An 18,568-nucleotide genomic window follows, 5' to 3' on the forward strand; every position below is an offset into this window, starting at 1 on the left:
ATGCATTTTTCTAATCATAAAATGCTTAAAGGTAGATCTATGGTTCATGAAATGCTCTGTATGCCTCCTACCATGGGCACATGCAGAACACTTGGTTCTGAAGGGGGTTTTCAATAAATGACTGAATGACTGCAGACAGCCGTTATCACTCGGTGTCCCCCATACCCAGCATACACTGCCGTGTTATATGTCCACTGTGTACACACCCCACTGCAGGATACCTCAGAGATCCGCACGGCTTGGGCACGATGTCTAATATGTGGGTATACCCAATGCAAGGCATCTAATACAACCACATGCTCCAGAACATGGTATCTAGTGAGTGCTCAACAAAGGTTATTTGAGTACAACAGCTTTCAGTTACATATTATTTTAATATTCGTTACCTGCAGTTTATGAATAATTGGTAGCCAACAATAAGATGCAAGCCTGGCTACATCCAGGCAGAAAACGCATCATATGTCTGTTGTTTCAGTTTTCCAAGTCTGGATAGACTGCTGTGGCAATTAACTGATATGTTTTCACAACTACACTACAGGAGGAATCCACATTTACATAATATTTGCCAAACATAAGATATAGGACAACTGTCCCTGTCCTCTAAATGTAAGTAAAGAGCCAAGATCATGAACCCCACTGTCCTAGGTCATGTCTGTCTCAGTTAAGCAAGCAACAGGTCTGTGTCCACACATCACAGGTTCCAGTCCTTGCCCACCAATCCGTGAGGCCTTGATCAAGGGACCTGTATCCAAGAGCTCCTTCATCTGCAGATTGGGGCATGACCCTCCTCGGGGGCTGGCTGTGGATAATAGGCAGGGATGTGCTTTGCCCAGTGTCTGGCAAGATTAGGTTCTATGTGCCTCTGCCTCCCAGGTCCCTCAGAGTAGGGCCTCTAAAGTTCTGTGGGAAACTATCACTAGGGAACAGGGTGCAGGGCATGAGGGGGCAGCCAGACTTATACTGAGAAAGCATGCAGGGCAGTTCTCAAAACAGTGCTGCAATGGTACTGGCACAAACAGAGATGTGACGAGCAGTGGAACCCAAAACATATGATGGAGAAAAGACAGCCTCTTCAACAAATGCTGCTAGGAAAACTGGCTATCTGTATGCAGAAAACTGAAACTACATCCATGTCTGTCACCCTGTACTAGTATCAACTCAAAGTGGATTAAGGAGCTTAGTATAAGACCTGAAACTTTGAAGTTAGTGCAGGAAAGATCAGGAATACACTGGAATTAATATGCGTAGGCAATGACTTCTTAAATAGAACTCAAGTGGCTCAGCAACTAAGAGAAAGGGTTGACAAATGGGACTACCTGAAACTAAAACGCTTCTGCCCAACAAAAGAAATGGTCTCTAAATTGAAAAGGCCACCAACAGAATGGGAGAAAATCTTTGCCAGCTATACATCAAACAAGGGACTGATAACCAGAATATACAGGGAGCTCAAAAAATTAAACTCCCCAAAAATCAATGACTCAATGAAGAAATGGGCAAATGAACTAAACAGAGCCTTTTCAAAGGAAAAAGTCCAAATGGCTAAAAAACACATGAAAAAATGCTCACCATCCCTGACCATAAAGGAAATGCAAATCAAAATCACACTAAGATTCCACCGCACTCCTGGAAGAATGGCTATTATCAAGAACACAAACGACAACAAATGTTGGCGGGGATATGGTATAAAAGGAACCCTCATGCACTGCTGGGGGAACGTAAGCTAGTATAACCACTGTGGAAAACAATATGGAGGCTTATCAATAAACTGAAAATAGATCTGCCATGTGATCCAACAATACCACTCCTAGGGATATATCCAAAGGATTTTGAGTCGGCTTACAACAAAGGCACCTGCACATCCATGTTTACTGAAGCACTATTCACAACAGCTAAGCTATGAAAATAGCCAGGATGCCCCACTACTGATGAATGGATTAAGGAAATGTGGTATTTATACACAACGGAATTTTATTCAGCCACAAAGAATAAAATCTTGTTGTTTGCAGGTATAAATGGATGGGACTGGAGAACATCATCTTCAGTGAAGTTAGCCAGGCTCAGAAAGCCAAAGACCACACGTTTCCTCTATATAGGCCCAATCCAAATACAAGAAATATTATATATACCTAGAAATGTATACAGAACATGTATCCAAAAATGGGACTGGCAGAGGAGACCAAGGGAGGAGGACAAAGAAGGAAGGAAAGACAGCAAATTACAATAAAGTACATCACATCTGTGCAGGAACAAGACACAAGGAAACACACAGAAAACTGCTAAACAACACAGGATGGGGAGAGGGTGAGAAGTGCACTGGAGGGGTCACAGTGACTTGAGCTCAGTGTATGTACAGGCCTTAACACCGAGGCAAAATCTTCACTGAACAATGAACAGACACATAAACAATGAAGGACAAGAATGACAAGCAGGTCACAATGAGGGGAGGGCATTAACAGGAGGGAGAGGGTAAAAGAAGGAAGTAAAGAAGGTGAATATGGGGGCTGGCCAAGTGGCTCAAGTTGGTAGGACACCTGCCTGGCAAATGTGAGGCCCTGAGTTCAAATCGCAGTGTCACCAAAAACAACCAAAACAAAACAAAACTTAAAAAAAAAAAAAGTGAATATGATTGATGTACTGTCTATGTAAGAATGAACATAGATTTTTTTTTTTCCCCAATACTGGGGTACAGAGCCTACAACTTGAGCCACTCCACCAGCCCTTTTTTGTGACGGGTTTTTTGAGATAGGGTCTCACCGACTATTCTCTGGGCTGGCTTTGAACCAAAATCCTGATCTCTGCCTTCTGAGTAGCTAGGATTATAGGAATGAGCCCACCAGGGCCCAGTGGAATATAGAATTTTTAAACCTGCTGAAATCACCATAAAAACAGGACTAAGGTAGAAAGGAGAAAAATGGAGGGGATGAACCAATTCAGGACATAACACATGTATACATGAAAATATTATAGTGAACTCCCTCTATAGCAATCTTAAACAAAAATGTCTTTTTTCAAAAACAGAGGACAGGAAGATAAAACAGGTCATGTCTGGGGGTTGGCACCAGTGGGAGGGGGAAGGATATAAGGAAAAGGTGTAGGAGGGTGAATATGGTGGAAATACGTACTCATGTATGAATATGGAAAAATGAGACATGCTGAAACTATTCTAAGAATGGGGGAGGGGATAAAGGAAAATGATAGAGGGGGTGAATTCAACTACGATATATCATAAGCACTTTTGTAAAAGCCACAATGTAACCCCAGTACAATAATAATATGACAATTAAAAGATTAAAAAAAATAAATGTTTGGGACACCAAAAAACAAACAAACAAACAAACAAAAACACCAGGGCTGCCAAGGAACCTGCTACAGGAATTGGACCCAGGGCTTTAGCCACATAGCTGCTTCAGGAATCAATGAGACACACACATATTCCTGAGATAGGAACTCAACCTTTCCAATAAAGGCTGAGATTCAAAAACCCTGCTGCACCTAAAACAGGAGGCTTTTCCTGCATGTAAATGATACCTCAATAAACCAGACCTAAAGCAAACAACTTGACCTGAAGCCAGATGATGCTAGGAATGCAGAAAGCAGCGGTAGTGCACATGCTAGCACCCAGGGGCCTAAGGAACAAAGCGATGGATGCTGCAAAAGAACACAGGTCCTGTGCTGCCCATGCAACCATGTGACCCACACCCCAAATAAAACCCAAGGACTCCAGAGAAGCAGGCAGGGACAGAGGACCCCAGAGGGGGCCTCTACCTTCCTGAAATCCAGCACAAATGGCCATGCTGAGTCCAGCAGAGACACACTCATGGCTGAATGGCCACTAGGTCCCTCCCCCAAGGGCAGGTCATAAGGCATAGACCTCAGAGTACTCAGAACAGGAAGAGCCCTGAGATCTAGTCATCAGGCTCAGGTGAGAATCCACAAGTGTGGCTAGGGGTCAGGCAGGTGGGAGACCTGAGTTGTGGCTCTCTCGGGACTCCTACCCTGGGAGGCCATCTAACCTTCTTACACATGATGCTCCCCCAGGGGCCTCATCTTGAGTAAGGATGAGAAGTGGAGGCCCTGCCCCACCCTGCCTCCAAACACAACTGTCCTTGAGGAGGGGGCTCCGAAGTCTCTGTGGGACCAGCTCCCCGTCAGGCCAGGTGAGGGCACAGCTCCACTTCTGAAGGCCTGGGGCCTAGCAGGCCCTGGGGTGTATCCCCTGCACAGAAAAATAAATAATAAGAGCAAGACTGTGATTCTCCCTCTGTGGGTTGCGTGGCTACCCTGACACGAGGCCTGAACAAGATGTCCATGCACACGATGAAAACTCCACCCCAGGACACTGTGGAACGTGTAATACAGACCAAAACACAGGAAAGGGATGGAGGGAAGTATCCAGGCACTGAAATGGCCTCCCACATTTTTATTCCCTTGTTTTACTTTATGGTAATGCTGAAGTTTGAACATAGCCCCCACTTGCCAGGCAGGTGCTCCCCACCTGATCTCCTGCATTCACATAGTCCCCAGGGATAAGTGTGCCAGGGGGCAGAAGACACTGGATCAAGTCAGAGTACCTGTCTCAGCTGTGCTGATATGCTGCGTGAGCTGGGGCAGAATCAGTCCCCTTGGCAGTGTCAAGGGGTTCGGGAATTCGGGGATTCAGGACCTGAGCACAACCTCAAAATCAGAAAGCCAAAATTTTCTGTCTTCTGTACCCTGTGGCAAGCACAACCCTGATCTGGCAGTCCTGACGGGCGCCCATGAGCTGAGACTGAGAGCAAGGCACTTCAGCCAGCAGTGGCCTCTCGGGTCATAAGGCAGAGCCCTCCTCTTCCCCAGAGTGGGCTCCATTAAGTTCACAGTCACAAAGCTCTGACATGGGGCCTGGCTACTCTGAAGGCATGGCATGTTCTGCTGGCATTGCATGGACACTGCATGCATCCTCCCAGCCCTGTCTAGCTCAGTGCAGGCCCCAGTGTAAACCTCCAAGGCCACGCCTACAGCCAGGGTAGGGGGTAGGGAGGAGGGTATCCAGCTGAGGCCTAAGTACTGAGCACCCTGCCTCTGGGAAGAGACTGAACTGAGACTCCCTAGCCTTGCCAGGGCAACCTGTGGGACCTTGCTTCTTGGCAAGGAATCAGCACCTGCATGGTAGTAATGTCCAATCTGTATGCTCAACCCCGTGCAGGACAGCACCATAGGGATTAGGGACACAAAAGGCTCCCAGGCCCATGGAACCCCAAACTGCTTCAGAGCCTCAAAGACACTTAGTTTAAGTCAACCAGAGGGAGTCTTAGCCAGCCATGGGTAAGACCCCATGGCCCCTATAGAACTCTAAGGCCTCATAAGCACTTAGCAGATGGACCATGCAGTCCCCTCAACCATCACAAGAGAGACTGTTGCAGTGGCCCCTGTCACAGGACCACTGAGGGGTGTTCAGAGAGGCCAGGCTCACACCTGCCAGAAGACACCCCACAGGGCCAGAAGGCAGGACGCCTGGCCCCAGTTTGGCTTTGATCCCAGTGGAGATGGTCCCCTGGCCTCTGGGCATCCATCCCACAAACACCACAGATATCCCTGGAGTCTCTGAGTAGCTCCACAACAGGCCTTACACCTAAAATTTGGCTGAGTCACCCTGGTGAAAGGCCACTTGGCTCCTGGTGGGGAGGCACACCTGAGCACCTCTCCCAGAGGCCTGATGGCCAGGCGGTTTGCAGAATAGCATTAAGTGCGGCCTCACATCTAGGGCAGGTCAGGTACAAACAAGGGATTCCTTACAGTGAGCAAGTAGGTGGCACCCAGGGCCTCTTGGAGAGGCTTGCTCCCTGAAAACCAGGGCAGAAAACACTTAGCAGAAATCAAGGATATGCCACCTGCTGGCCCCTGGGTGGCGCCTGAGAGCAGCAGAGGTGGGGCAGCAAATCTGATTAAAGGCCAAAGATGTTGGAAAGTACAGATTGGACAATAAAAACCCCGATTTCAGTCACACAATTTTCATGCACGTTTCAAAATAACTGAGAGATTCTGCAGGTCCCCAACACACCATTGTAATGCAATACTAAGGAGGTAAAATGCTGACTTCCCTGACACCATCGCTCACACAATAGAATACTGTACCCTATAAAGAACTCAAAATATTGTGTCAATTAAAAAAGTCTTTTGAACCAGGCATGGTGCTTAATTCCTGTAATCCCAGCACTCAGAAGGCTGGGGCAGGAGGATCTTGTGTCTGAGACCAGCCTGGGCTGCAGAGTGAGACTCTCAAAATCACTGTCCTAAAAACCCCTGTAAGTCCCAGCACACTCAAGCTTCTGCCAACAATGGTGCAGATGTGTTTTGTTCCTTCTCTTTCCACGTCATGCACATTACTTGCTCCCTTCATCCGACAACACTAACAACTCTTCCCAGCGAAGACTGTCAAAGGTGTGGCTCAGAAGACGCCCCATGACTTCACTTCTCCTGTCACCTGCTGTTGGACATTTAGACCCTTTGTGGACCTTTATCACCACACATGGCCTGGTGACTAGCCCCAGGGCCCTGACAGAACCTGCCCAGGGACAGGTCAATGCTTATTCATTTTCGAGGCTGAAGGGACTGTGGCCAGGTGTTGCCCTCCTTCCTAGGGAGTGAACATGGACACCCGAGCTGGAGTGGCTCTGCTCACTGGGGATTTAAGCATTTTGCCCGGCACACTTGTTAGGTAGTTCCACTTCCTATTTGGTCGATTGCTTTGGGGTATTTTGAGTCACAATCTTGCTAAGTAGCCCAGGCTGGCCTGGAACTCTCAATCCTGCTGTGTCTGCCTCCTGAGTGCTGGGATCACAGGCAGGCACCGGGCACTGGGCTTTGGTCTCTACTTTCTGTGAACTGCCTCCAGCGTCCTCTGTCAGGACCTCCGCTGGGCTGTGCGTCCTGCCCGCTGCAGCTCGAGGCTCTTACCTTGTTTCTGAAGTGCACCTCAATGGGCATGATGAACCCAGCGTAACCCGACTCCTCCACTTTGTAGGGGGGCTCCTTGCACACTGAAAAGAAAGGGAAACCGTCTATGAGCTTCCTGCCTGTCCACAGGCCTAGCCAGCAGCAGCCTGCCATTCCCACACCCCCCAAGCCTAGTGGCTTCTCTGGAGGCGGCAGCTCTGAGAGGCTGAGCTCCCCAGGGAGCGTAGTGTTCCTGGGAATCAGAGCTGGGGTAGGGGAAAGGTGATCTGCCACTGCCTGAGCTTTCAGCACAGGGAGAACAGGAAGGGGCGGGGACCCTGTCCTTTGGGATCTATGGCAGGGGAGGAAGCTAAGCTCCCAAGGCTTTAGCCTCCTGAGCAGGCAGCACCAGGCCCAGCAACAATCTTCTCATGTCACTGGCACCACCCCACATACTGTACCCCACTCTGTGCAGGGACAGGCATGCCAGGACATGAAGTAGGTGCAGGCTCACGGGCTCTCCAGGCTTCTACTTGAGCGTCTAACAAGAGCACTACCAAGACCCCCAGACAAAGCACCACACTAAACTGAGACTTCAAAACAAAACAAAGCAAAAGGAATAAGAACAGAGTACACATAAAATATGTCCATAATCTCATACAAAATAAACTGCCCATGCTTCCACAGATCTGCCATCGTTATGCAAATACTGTCCCCAGCTTTTAAGAAAAAACTAAAACAATAAAGACCAAGTCCCCTGTCCTTGCCCTCCCTCTGGAAGAGAACGGAAAAATCCTGCTTGTTGTTTGCAAAGGTTTTTAACACCTTAATGAGGCTTGATTGACATGTACCAATCTCATGTATCTCAGTGAGTTTGCCGGTAAGTGTACATCTATAAAACTATCACCACTGTCAAGGCCAGAGACACCTCCCAGAGTTTCCTCCTGCCTTGTGATCACTGGGTTTTTTCCAAGAACACCTGCATGAGAGCAATTGTAAGCACCATCACAGCACTGCTAGCCGCAGGTGCTATGCCATCTACATCTCCAGAACCCACTCAAAATTTGTGTCGATGCCATCACCACATGTGCCTTCCCCCAGCCCCAGCAGCCACCAGCCCAATCTGCTTCTCTGAGTGGATATTTTACTTTTAACATGTAAGTGAGGTCCTGCAGCATTTGTTTCCATGTCTGGCTTGTTTCACTTAACGTAATGTCAGTTGTTAAAACCCTTTATGCATATATGCCTGCACTTGAAGGTAATTCTTAAGTGGGCCAAAAATTGCTGGAAAATAGTTACTGGAACAGAAGGAAACATGATTTCTTACATCAAAACTAAGGTTTTCCTTTTAAAAAGTGAAGAAACTCTCTGATACTGACTCATGTACTTCACACATCTATGGGAACAAGGGTGGTGAGTGGGTCAGCCTGGGATGACCAGAGGCCCTGAAGGTAGGGCTGACTGGACAGACCTGCTGGGGACCCAGTATGTACACCGCAGGGTGCAGGACAGGGCCTGTGGCTTCCCAGGACTGGAGCTGCAAGGCAGGCACAAGAAGGAATGTCCCCATGGCTCCCTCCTACTCTTCCCCTCACCTCCCCCATCCTCCCCCACCCACTGCATCACCTTCCCTCAAAGCCCAGCTCCAGTATGATCAATGCTTCCCTTCCAGATGCCTGTCCCACCATGTGCAGAGCCTGCAGGAGTGTCAACAGGTACTCTGGCCACTGACACCAACATAAGGGTCCACACTGAGTCTCTGTTGCTACCAGCTGCAATGCCCACATCCACTAGCCCAACCACCAGGCATGCACCATTTATTTCATCACTCTTGGTGTCACACAGTATCTGGGCTCACTTACAGAGGCCATGAGGACAGCTTGGGATCCTTGTGGCTTACTCATGGGGGCATCACCCTCAACACTGAAGAAGGAGGGGAGCAGCCCTGCTGAGGATTACTCTGGGTTGACAGAAGAAGCTGTTATCTGGGGAGAGTGAGCCTGGGGCCTTGGTCTGTCTCTATTCTGCATCTCTTCCACTCCTTGGATGGAACTGATGTGGCCCAGCCCCAACAGACTCCTGATCCAAAGATCTACACCTCCTCAAGGTCCCACTGCCAGGAATCTGAGCCCACCTGGCTCCTCTCCCATGGCTCACCTATTGCCAAGCACTACCAAGGCAGCCTCTAGAACCTCGGTGTCTCTCATATGGTCCCCCCTTGCCAAGCCCAGGCTCACACCTGGGGAGCTTCAATGGAGAGTAGGAATTGTGTCTGACTATGCCCCTACAGGCCCTGCCACATGGCCTACAAGGCACTTTGTCACTTTCAGACTCATCTCACCACAGGCCAGGCTCAGGGCCCAGCATCCAGCCCCACGGAGCTCTGGCCTGCCAGGCATCCCTATTCCAGCTCCCTAGAAAAGAGGAGCTCCTCCCACTCCCCACTCCCTTCTCTATTCCCACCTTGAGGCTCAAGCTCTGCCTCTCACGGTCACACTCCATGGGCCTGGACCAGAACCAAGCACCTCTTCCCTGACACAAGTCTCCCTCTTGGAAACATTCAATAAATATTCGTTGAGGGCTGCTGAGGAGCACAGGCCATACCCCCATCAGATGGTCCAGGAACTGGGCGCACAGAGGAAGTGGGGTCTCTTCACCCATGTGGCAGCACCCCAACTCCACACAGCCATCTGCTCTCAGTGTCAAAGTCTGTCCCAGGGCCTGGTACCCAGTGGGCATCCAGATACCTGTCACCTTAGCCAGCACTGAAGAATGGCACAGACAGGAAGGACTGCCTTTGCTCACTTCCTGGTCTCACAGAGGAGGACACAGGCAAAGACAGCGGCCTGAGGATTTGTCTGCAGCCCCCAACCCCATGCCCAGCCATTAAGGCCACAGCAGAGCCACCTCCCAGCAAGGACAGGCCCAGCTTTCCTTAGTCTCTGACCTCTAGGTCACTTGCTTCTACTAAGGTAGAAGATAGATTTCTTTGGAAATCTATCTGACACATCTTATCCCCGTTGGGGAAGTAGACCTCCGTTTCTCAGCCTCTCCCCGAAGGCCTGATGAGGTCTGGCACCCAAAAACTAGAAAAGAAAGTGTGTCCCTCCAGGGACTGCCAAGAGAGAGGACTGGCTTCCAGAGCAATGGGGAAGGCCAAGGAGTGCACTGCTTATAGGCCCACCTGGGAGCCAAGCTACGGTGTGGCATAAAGCATCGGTAAAGAGGAGAGGAAGGAGAGGCAGTGGCTGGCAAGCTCTGCCAGGCGACTGTGTGCCAAGGCATGCTGGGCAATGGAGCTGGCCAAGAGGGCAGGGAGGCCCATCTGGTGCCAGAACTCTGCAGGCCTGGGCAGTGGCAGCTCCTGATGGCGGGAGCAGAAGGGAGGCTGGAGGAGGGCAGGGATGTGGCATGGGAATGACTGAATGGGGCCAGAGCTGCTCTGGGGTGACAGGAATGTCCTGAGCTGGATAGCACTGACAGAATTAGGGATGCTAGCTGCATAACTCTGTGAATCCACTAGAAGCGGTAACTGCACAGTGAAAGGGGAGTTTCAGAGTGTGTGAATTAGAGCTCAGTACTGCAGTTATCTTTCGAAAAGGCATACTGCAAGGCTGTACTTGGAACAATGGCCCTGGGGATCCCACCCTCCCACCTACCCTCACCTGGGCCTGGGCAGTGTCAAGATCCAGATGGAAGAGCAAAAGCTTCCGCTATGGAAACTGGCCCGGGGGAAAACACTCCACAGGAAAACAGGAGGCCCCGGGGGGTCACAGAGCCCACCCTGCCAGAAACAGCACACCTGGAAGAAAGAGCCCAATAGACAGAAAAGTTTGGGAGATGAGAGAATGTGAAAAGGAAAAAAACAAAAAAACACAAAATTAGGCTGGGGTGTGGCTGAGTGACAGACCACTTGCTCAGTAGCCACAAAGTCCCAGGACTGATCCCCAGCACAGTTTAAAAAAAAAAAAAAAAAAAGGCAACTAGAGTCAAGGTCCTCAGGTTCAGAGACAAACCCAACAAATAAAAAGGTATTTTCCAAAGGGAGAACTTAAAACAATAGCAAATGGACCGTTAGATATTACAAATCAATACTTTTTTTTTTAAATGGTACTGGGGTTTGAATTGAGGCTTCATGCCTGCCAGGCAGGCGCTCTACCACTTGGGGCCCACCCCTAGCAATCCCCCGCAAATTTTTCATTCAACGGCATGAGTGGATGATAAACAACATCTCCCAGCCAGTACAGCAAAAGGACACATTGTTTAGAAAATGACGGTGAAGAAATGTGTGAGAAGTTTCACTAACTCAGTTGATGGGGGCTACCATCTCCTAGTGGCTACTGTAGAACAAGGAATGGCCCCTTTATCCTAGACGACCTCATGCACAGAGACATCTATTCTCACTACACGGAGGATCTCAGCATGAGGAAGTTTTATGTTAAGCACCCAGAAAGGGAAAATAAAGGAAACCCAGAGATGAAGGAAACCATCTCAGACCTAGAAGAAAAGACACCAGATGTCACAAAATGCAATGAACAACAACAAAAGTCCAGAAGCAATGTCACACAAAACCTCTCAAGTGCTTCTGTAGAAGGACGAAAGATACTGCCAGGGAGGAAGGGCCCAGAAGCCTGGCTTCTCAGAAGGTAAAGTGGCACTTTCCAGGTTCAAAGTGACAGTAATTCTAGCAATTCCCAACACAGAATGTGACACCCAACCCAACTATCTCACAACCCTGCATGAAGAACAATAGCATCTTCCCACATGCTAGCACTCAGTAGTCTGACCAGCGCTTTCAGGAAATTTCTTAAGTAATTAACCTCTTGGGACAATACCTGAGAAACTGTTCGACTAAAGGAAGAAATAAACCAAAACAAAGGGGAATAAATAAATCCTCCCAGGAGAACAATGGAGAAAAGGCCCAGGTGATGGCTAGGGAGGCAACGTCAAAGGACTCAATCTGATAGGGAAGACAAAGAAAAAGAAAAAAGCCCAGAGAATAAATAAAAAGATGGAAAAACAAAGACAAAGAAAAAAGCCCAGAGAATAAATAAAAAGATGGAAAAACAAAGACATGATGAAGACATAAATCAAAAGGGAGAACCAAGGGTTATTCAAAAAGTTATTGCCTTAAGCTTGACATTAGTGACACACACCTATTATCCCAGCTACTCTTAGGAGGGAAGACAGGAAGGATTTCAGTTCCAGGCCAGCATCAGCAAAGTTAGTGAGACCCTATTTTAACCAACAAGCCAGACGTGGTGGTCACGTCTGTGATCCCAGCTATGGAGGAGGCATAAATAGGAGAATCACACTCTGAGGCCAGACCCAAGAAAAAAACAGCAAGACCCTATCTGAAAAATAACTAAAAAGCAAAAAGAGGCTTGGGAGGTAGTTTAAGTGGTAGAGTGCATGCCTAGAAAGCAGGAGGTCCCAAGTTCAAACCTCAAAACCGTCAAAAAAAAGAAAAAAAAAAAATCTACACTCAGGAGGCTGAGGCAGGGGAATCACCAATTCCAAGCCAATCTGTGCTGCACAGTGACTCACTGTCTCAACCCCTCCACCCCCCAAAAAGAGTCACAGCCCAAATATGAAGCAAACTAATATGAAGCCAAATTTTAAACAAGAACTGACTGAAAAGATCTGGCCTTGATATGACATTGAGCAGTCTTGTTTGAGTGGCCCAGAGTTCAGCATGTGTGACACAGAGAGGAAGAATGAAGCCCCAGCACCTGGCCAGCATGACCCATCAGTCAGTGCACGCTCAGTGCCACCTCCAGCTTCAGAGTCCACCTCGAGCCTGGAGTGCAGCTCTGGACAGGGGACAATTGGCAGTTCAAGGAGCCAGGGGTCCTTATCAAAGGTCCACATCTTCCTCACTGGAAGTAGGAAGCCAATGGCCAAAGTGGACAGTGTGGAAGAGCCCATCCATGTACTCAGTGAACACCCAGCAAGGGATGACAGCATCCTCACAGGCAATGGGGTCACAGCAAACCAAGCCAAGCAGCAAACCGAAGACACAGCCTCTTATGGGGGAGGGGGAGGTTGACAGATAATACCTATAACATGTTGAGAAAGGAGGATGGTGAGTTTGAGGCCAGCCTGGGCTAAATAGTGAAACACTGTCTCAAAAAAAAAAAAAAAAAAAAAATTCTGTGGAGTGGGAGGAGTGGTACAGAGGATGGTGTCTGTCCTGCTTGCTTTGTTACAATGTGTGCGTATTTGATGTGAAAGACACTTTTTAATAAGTAAAGTAGCACTTCAAAGGCCAGAGTCCTCTAAGAAGTCCTCATCCTCTCTTAAGAGCTGATCCACTGTTTACTGACAGTGGGTAAGATGAAAACCATGAGCTCCACTCCCTGATCCAAAGACTGAGGATGCAGACTGTGACACTGTGACACGCCTGTTGAACTGGGTAGTGATCTGCAATGCATGTGATGGCCTGAGTAGTGGCTCTGATCTGTCTACTGAGCAGGTAGTTGTTCTGGGATCTACCTGACACAGTCGCCCTGCACCTACTGCCCAGCGAGAGAAACAGGCCTCAGCTACTAAGGCAAAGGAGACCCAAACTGTCAGTGGAGCACAGTGAGCTCACCCACCAAAACATCTTTCAGACTTAGAGCTCAAAGGACATGCCTGGGCTACAATCACCTCCATTTCCATCCATGGGCTCCTGAGAAGGGACAGGGCTGCTACCAAGAACATAGGCATAGCACAGGTCACACAAGAAAAGTGAGTAGTAGTGTAGAAGTTATCATGTGAATTCTTGGGGCTGTTCGGTCACGGCCATGATGGGGAACAAGGATGAGCCAGCTCTTAATTCTGGCTCACCACACCGTGAGGACAGGAGAGAAGGGACAGGACAGGCGACTGCAGTGGATGCTGCAGGGAAGGCAGAGGCCCCAGAGCAGGACAGGGATAGCCACAGCTTGTGTTCTGTCATCCTCATGGACAAGGACACCTCAACAGATGCCCACAGCCATGCCAGTAAAATCCAGCAGTGGTTGCACTGGCCTCAGACACAGTTTGCCAGCCTGCCCCTCTGGGCCAGATTGGAGCATGTCCCACCTAGGAAAAGAGCCTAGCAGGAAGTGTTAAACTAATGGTAGGTATTCTTTTTATCAGCAAGTGCTTCATGAATGTCTGCCCTAAGACATCTTCTAAAACACAAGGGAGGAAAGAAAGCAGGAGAGGGAAGGAGAGTGGAAGGCAGAGAGAGAAATGAGGAGGGAAAGGAATAGCTGAAGGCTGAAGGGAAAAAAAAATAACAGAAAAAAAAGACCGTTGCTAGGAACCTCAAGTGCACTGCCCTTTGGAAGCAACAGTTTCTACTTTGGTGGTATCCATCTTTCCCACTCCACAGGAAGTCACCTGTAGGCATGCTCATAAGCTCCTTCCAGAGCCCTGGACCACTTTGCTGCAGGGTCAGGGTCAGCAGCCTGGCAATGGCTCTCCCCCGACCCCTCAAAATCTTTGCCACAAGAAAGGTCTTCCTTATGTTATCAACACATTCATTCAAGAAATGAATGTTTACAGTGGGGCTGGCCCTCTAGCTCAGTGGTAGTACTGCCAAAAAAAAAAAGGACTCTGTGATATGTGTGGCCCTAAGCATCACCCTGGGGCCTTTATGGTGAGAAAACCAGAGCCAGCTATGGCCCCTAAACCCAGAAGGGACCACTTGTCCCCAGATTCTTCCACTAGTCTTCCTGGAAAAGAGAGGGGTCCCTTCCCCAAAGTCATCTCTGATCATACACTGCTCCATCAGTCTGTGTACCCCAAGAAGACAAGGGCTGCTGTGTCATAGGTGGGTGGGGCACAGACGGGGCAGCCTAAATAAAGCGTGCAGTGGGGAAGGGAGCTGTGTAGGAGAGCAGACAGCAGTAAAGGGGCCCTCATAGTCTCTACCCTGCAGATATTATCAACTCTTACAATGGCTGCAAACTGCATGTATGCCTGGCAAGCAGTCTCCTGATTAGTCACCAGAGGGTTGCAGCACCCTCCTGCCCCTCTTGGAGCCAGGGTCTGAGGGATGACCCACTACTACCACCTCTTCCACTCTTCCCACTGCTGCCTCCACACTCCACGTGGAAGGGCCAGGAAAAGCACATGGATCACCTTGGGGAACAATGCAGATGGGACAAGGCTGGACCACTCACCGCGCCTGGGTTTGGGGAAGCTGTCATGCAGCCAGAAGACCACCTTTTCCACGAAGTGCTGGATCTCACATTGCTCGGGGCCACGGACAAACACCATCCAGTCATGAGTGAACCCCTCTGTAGTGGGCTTCTTGCGCAGCTGGGCTCGATGTCCCAGCTCTAACTTGACCTGGACTGTGCACTGGGGAAGAGAGAGGCAGGAAGGTCAGTATGCAACTGTGCCAAGCTGTTCTGTCCCTTCATCTTTGGGGTACCCCCACATCATGCAATATAATTCCAAACCAGGAAGGAGATGGCAGACGCTTCCAGGGGCTTCTCAGCCCCAGCACTGTGCAGAGGCTCTGTGCCCATCTCCCCTGCGAGTGCACACCAGCCCACCACTCCTCCATCTGCGTCCACATCCTCCTCCTGGTCCTCCTGACAGCCCAGCCCAGTGGCCTCTGGCCACTCCGCCTCTGTGCTCTTCCCCTCAGCTTCTCACTCTGCACAGAGTCTTCCTGAAGACCCCCACCCTGCCCCTGAGGTTCTCCATCACGTCCTTGCCTCTGAGCTGGCCACCTGCTCCCCCAACATCAGCTCTTGGGGGGAAAGGGAAATTCCCACTGAGCTCTCAATGAATACAACTGTTGCATGAGTACAATGTGAATGGGGAAACTGAGGCTCTGACAGCGAGCTGCTAAGCAGCACACATAAGGTCCCTGCTAGTTAGGAGCAGGGCTTGGTATTTAAGTCCAGGTCTGCATACTCCATGGCCGCTCTCTGACCATCTGCCATCCCGCCTCCTTAGCAAAGCCATCGAAGCACCTCAATGCTAGGGCTTTCATACTCAAGCCCCAAGACATGAGCACAGAGCCCTTCTCTCAGCAAACATGGGCTTTCCATTTCAAAAGCACAAAGGATGGTTCCTAATGAGACATGCAGCCACCCAATAACAGGTCCCAGGTCGACCTGCAGCCTCTGCACCTGGGCTCCCTCCATGCTGCATGAGTCTGACATTGTGCCCACAACAAGGCAGCCCCCAGCCTTCAAAGCACTCATCACAGTTAGGCAGGCATAGACAGGGAAGGTCCTGTAAACACCACTCTGTAAAGACCTCCCCAGACTTTAACAGACACAACTCTGACACCTAGTAGCAAACGAAAGTTACAAAAGGACTTTCTTTTTGGGTACTGAGGTTTTCACGCAGGGCATCAATACTTGCTAGGCAAGTGCTCTACCACTTGAACCACTCCACCAGCCCTCAAAGTGTTACAAAAGGAAGCAGAGACCAAGTGGACACTTGGTACAAAATGCCCAGATAAGCAAGGATGCAATCCCAGGCCTGAGTAGGAGAGGAACTCCCACGCACCAGCTTGGCCAGCCCTCCCCTCCACAGGCACCCTCCCTGGCCCCAGAACCAGAGGGCCCATCTGTGTCTTTCAACATTGTTTTTCACTAAAGGACTGTGTGTGGTCCTGACCTGTCTCTGTTCAAACCCACCTGGCTGGGTGCCCATGCCTGGCTGGCCTCCCTCCCTCTCCATTCCTGCAACTTTGCCACCCCTCAGAATGAGGTCCCCACTCTCTTGCACCTGTGCACTCCACAAGTCTGGGATACTCAGCTATCTTCACTGGGCAATTCTTTTGAAGTCAGAATGCATCTGGGTGTCCACATGTATGTTTCATACTTTGCAGGTCTCCAGCCCTTGCCCGTGTATACATGGCTGTACAAGTGAAGGTGGTACTAAGTTGGTAGCGTGTCTCAGCATGTCAGAACATAGGAAACACAGGAAATGCATATACCTGTGTTCCGGCTCAATCAGACTGGCTCCAAATACATACAGATACCCACCCCTGACTGCCTGTGTATCACAGCCTACAGTCCCCTAAGCTCTTTTCTCTGCTGGCTAAAGTCATCCTGGTTCCTAAAGTCCCAGCTCAAGGGCTCCTTCCTTCAGGGTCCTCTGGGTCACTGCACGGCAAGCAGCCATCAGTGAAGCCCACAGACAACTCCTGGCTACTTCCGTCATCCTGCCCCTGCTCCTAGGCTGCTTTCCCCCAGGCCTCTGAGAAGTCTGAGGGCAGGGACCAGACTTATCATCTCTATATTGGAAGCGTGGCACACAGTGCATCAGCAACACTGGATTAACTTAACCAGAGAAACTTCCAGGTCACACGGCTCTGTGGAGCAGAGTGCTTTCCAAGACAAAAGGGCCATAGAGCAGATGAGGACAGGGTAGATAGAAGACTGGGGCTCCAGGCACTTAGCCAGCTGGGTGTGAGAAACAGGGCAAGTTCTATGTATCAATTAAAAAGCAAATTAAAAGAAAAAAGTACTGGAGACAGGGTTCAAGTGGTAAAATATGTGTGCTCAACATGCTCGAGGCTTGAGTTCAAACCCCAGAACCTCAAAAAAATAAATAAATAAGTGCATGATAAATGTACACGATTTTTATTCATCACTTTGAAAATTAATTTAAAAAAGGAAATGGGGCAGAAAGAGCTTCCTGGCTCAGGACGATGGTCCCTTTGGGGCTCCCAGGAAAAGAGCAGTGACTCAGTAAGGCAGTGGAGGGAAGAACAAGGCATGGCAGGAATGACGGACTGGGTCATGGGCACACAGACAGTGTCTGAGAAGAAGTGCTCTGCAATCTGTGCAAAGTATGGGCAAAAGAAGAGAAGCAACTGAACAGCAGCAAGGAGCCAGCTGGGAGGCAACCAGAGGGAGAGGCTGGAAAGAGAGGTAGAGAGGCCAAAAGAAGAGAGCCAGCCAGATCAGAGGGAGGAGAGTCGGTAACACTGAGATCCAGGTAGCAGAGCTGATGGCTCTGTCAGGGAGGATGGGGAGGGAGAGGAATGGAAGAGCAGTGCTCACATGTCTGAGTACCAAAGGAACATCCAAGTGGAAATACCCCCACCACAAGTTAGATGAAGCAGGGAATGGTTGTGCACACCTGTAATCCCAGCACTAAGGAGGCTGAAGCAGGAGGATGCAGAGTTCCAGACTAACATAGGCCAAGTTAGTAAAACCTTGTCACTAAGAAATAATAATAAAGCGAGAGAAGAGGAACAGCTCCATATGGGTAAGTAAGTTAATACTAAAATCGACCACAAGCATCTGTTTGAATAGCAGTGCATGTGAAGAATGTTCAACAGAAACAAACCCCAAACAACATTTACATTGCCCCTAATGGGTTGTAATCACCACACACACTTCGTTCAGCCAGCCTCTGCCTTCCCCTCCAACCTGCTTCAACACTGAGAAACAGGAGCCACTCCTGGAACAGTTGGGGTTGTGTGTGGGGGTCCACAGGTGAGCACTAAATACTTGTAACTTGTAACAACACGGTATTACACAGGACACACCATCTGCTCCTTTGGAGTTAACTCCTTGTAATGAGATTGTCTTCTTGAAGTCAGGTATGTGCCAACCGGCTGCTCAGGCCTCGGCTGCCTTTCTGGCATTTTTGATGACATGGAGTTCCAACCCTGGGCATGCAAGCAGCAGGGCAGTTATTG

General features: G+C 49.4%; 1 protein-coding gene across 2 annotated transcripts in view; it reads right to left on the reverse strand.

Moving 5' to 3' along the window:
• Positions 1 to 18,568, reverse strand: part of Mllt1 (MLLT1 super elongation complex subunit) — a 59,745-nt gene that overhangs the window by 35,283 nt on the left and 5,894 nt on the right. For both annotated transcript variants that reach the window (XM_020166529.2, XM_020166528.2), the window contains exons 2-3: positions 15,072 to 15,252; positions 6,937 to 7,019 (exon numbers count right to left, since the gene is read on the reverse strand). In XM_020166529.2, the coding sequence (XP_020022118.1) occupies positions 6,937 to 7,019; positions 15,072 to 15,252 (264 nt within the window). The remainder of the gene's footprint in view (positions 1 to 6,936; positions 7,020 to 15,071; positions 15,253 to 18,568) is intronic.

The sequence above is a fragment of the Castor canadensis genome, chromosome 14, assembly GCF_047511655.1.
Source record: "Castor canadensis chromosome 14, mCasCan1.hap1v2, whole genome shotgun sequence".
Classification (NCBI taxonomy): domain Eukaryota; kingdom Metazoa; phylum Chordata; class Mammalia; order Rodentia; family Castoridae; genus Castor; species Castor canadensis.